The sequence below is a fragment of the Sardina pilchardus genome, chromosome 19, assembly GCF_963854185.1.
Source record: "Sardina pilchardus chromosome 19, fSarPil1.1, whole genome shotgun sequence".
Taxonomy (NCBI): Eukaryota; Metazoa; Chordata; class Actinopteri; order Clupeiformes; family Clupeidae; genus Sardina; species Sardina pilchardus.
In genome coordinates, this window is record NC_085012.1 from 1,875,301 (window position 1) to 1,877,800 (window position 2,500).

General features: G+C 52.1%; 1 protein-coding gene across 2 annotated transcripts in view; it reads left to right on the forward strand.

The window, feature by feature from the left end:
- rps6ka3b (ribosomal protein S6 kinase, polypeptide 3b) overlaps nucleotides 1-2,500 on the forward strand; it is a 52,678-nt gene that overhangs the window by 29,108 nt on the left and 21,070 nt on the right. For both annotated transcript variants that reach the window (XM_062521486.1, XM_062521487.1), the window contains one exon: nucleotides 2,458-2,500. This exon is cut by the window's right edge and continues 74 nt beyond it. In XM_062521486.1, coding sequence (XP_062377470.1) covers nucleotides 2,458-2,500 — 43 coding nt within the window. The remainder of the gene's footprint in view (nucleotides 1-2,457) is intronic.

Below are 2,500 nucleotides of genomic sequence, written 5' to 3' on the forward strand. Positions count from 1 at the left end.
GTGACGGGTGACGGTGCGGGTGACGGGTGACGGGTGACGGGTGACGGGTGACGGTGCGCGGGTGACGGTGCGGGTGACGGTGTCGACTCCTACTCTGCGTCTCTCGGTCGGCCGTCTCCACGTTCAGCGTGGCGCGTCGCGGTGTGGTCACTGAGCCGGCCGGCGCTGGCGTCGCCCATGGCAACATGCTGGCTCCGCTGAGCCCCCCGGCCCAGCAGGACCAACACAACAACCACCACCATAACCATCATCATCACCTTCATCACCACCACCATCACCACCACCACCACCACCACCAGCGGCCCAGTCATCACAGTCCTCAACCCCATCGCGGGTGCTGCCACCAGGCTACTAGCACCACTACAGCTGCCGCTGCTGCTGCTGCTGTTACTACCACTACTACTACTGACACTGCTGCTGCTGACACTACTGCTGCTGAGCTCCAGTGTCCAGTAGAGATGGACCGCTCACTGGCCTCCTCTCGCCTGCGCTCGCCATGGACCTCACAGGTACTCCGCGCTGGAGAGAGGAGGAGAGGTGGACAGAGGGAGGAGAGGAGAGGGGTAGTGAGGGAGAGGAAGAGAGGTGTGGAGCGGTAGAAGAGACTGAGATAGAGAGGGTTAAAAAGATAGAGAGTAGAGGAGGAGGAGGAGGAGGAGAGTTTTGTTTTTCGTCACATTTGTGTCTCAACGGAAGGAAGCGCCAGTGGTCAGTTGTACGTGCTCAGCGGAGTATGGTCTGTGGTTATTGGTGTCCGGGGGCCGTGAGGTTTGGTGTGTGCAGGTGTGTGTGTGTGTGTGTGTGACGTGCGGCATGCAGCTTACGCGGGATCCGGCTGTGTTAAGTTTTGAGAGAGAGGGAGAGAGAGAGAGGGAGAGAGAGAGAGAGAGAGAGATAGAGGGACAGAGAGAGAGAGAGAGGGAGAGAGAGGGAGAGAGTAAATATAGGCTGCTGGGTGACGTCAGCTCTTACGATGAGGGTGATTGATGTGCTGGAAAGGGATGATGGGGAGCAGAGATGAAAAAGATGGATCACAGGAGAGCAGGAAATAAAGGTGTGTGTGTGTGAGAGAGAGAGAGAGCAGTAATGAAGGGTCTGCACAAAGAAGCCATGACAAGAGAGAGAGAGTGTGAGCAGTACTTAAGAGTGGAGAGAGAGAGAGAGAGAGAGAGCAATAGAGAGAGACAGAGAGAGACAGAGAGAGAGAGAGAGAGCAATAGAGAGAGAGAGAGAGAGCGTGAGCGCGAGCGCCTTTCGAGTCTTTAGTCACCTCCTCCACGCCCACTGGTGCTGTGATGGAGCAGGAGGATTGGGGGTGGTGCCATGGCAACCGTGTGGGAAGCTGTCCGTCACAGGCTTTGTGTGGAGTGCCGTCTCCCTCTATCTCTTTCTCCCTCCCTCCCTCCCTCCTTCTATCCATCTATCCTTCTATCCATCTATCTATTTATCTACTTATCTATTTATTCATCCTTACCTTTTCTCTCTCTCTATCTGTGTTTATATGCCTCATCAGAGCCTCCAGACAGACTTTAGAAGGGGGTGTGTGTGTTTAGGGGGGGCTGTGTGTGACGTGGGGAGGGGGGAGGGGCTGAGTGGTAGTGTGTTTAAGCTCCTCCCACAGACCTGTTGAATAAGATGAGGAAGAGGATGATGAGGAGGAGGAGGAGGAAGAGGACACATGGGGGGTGCGGAGTGGACTCTTTTGCCCTAACTCAGATGACTGGGCCGCTCCAGTCATGTGTGTGGGGGTGTGATGTGGGCTGATGGAGTTGTTTTTGTCTTCATTGTGTGTGTGTGTGTGTGTGTCTGTGTGTGTGTGTGTGTGTCTGTGTCTGTGTGAGCAAGCGTGCCTGTGTTTTCATGTAGAATCGTCTGGATGGCAAGCGTGCTTATGGATACAGCGAGGCTGGTGAATGGTTGGAATTGAGTGCAATTGTGTGTGTGTGTGTGTGCTTGTGCGTGCGCGCAAATGTGAGTGAGTGAGAGTTAGTGAGTCAGACATGAACACTCTTACCAGGAATATGTGACGTGTGTTGTTGTGATGGTAAAATTCTGGAGCTGGAAGCCAGTGAGATCTGACTTCAGATGAAAACTTTGCCTCTCTCCTAACTGATATTCATGGTGATTGCCTCTCTCCTAACTGATATTCATGGTGATTGCATCTCTTCTAACTGATATTCATGGTGATTGCCTCTCTTCTAACTGATATTCATGGTCTTCTCTGACAGCTTATTTGTGTACTGCATCAATTTAGTGCAAGTCCTTTTGAGGAGTACTTTTGTGTCTGGCAGTCTGAAACTTCTTGAAACCTTCCCTCTACGAAGTCTTTTGTTAAATGGAGTGTTTATTGGTTTGTTCAGGAGTGTGTTTATTGGTATGTTCAGGAGTGTGTTTATTGGTATGTTCAGGAGTGTGTTTATTGGAATGTTCAGGAGTGTGTTTCTCTGTTTTCTGCAGGAGGAAGTGACCGTGAAGGAGATCAGCATCACACACCACGTGA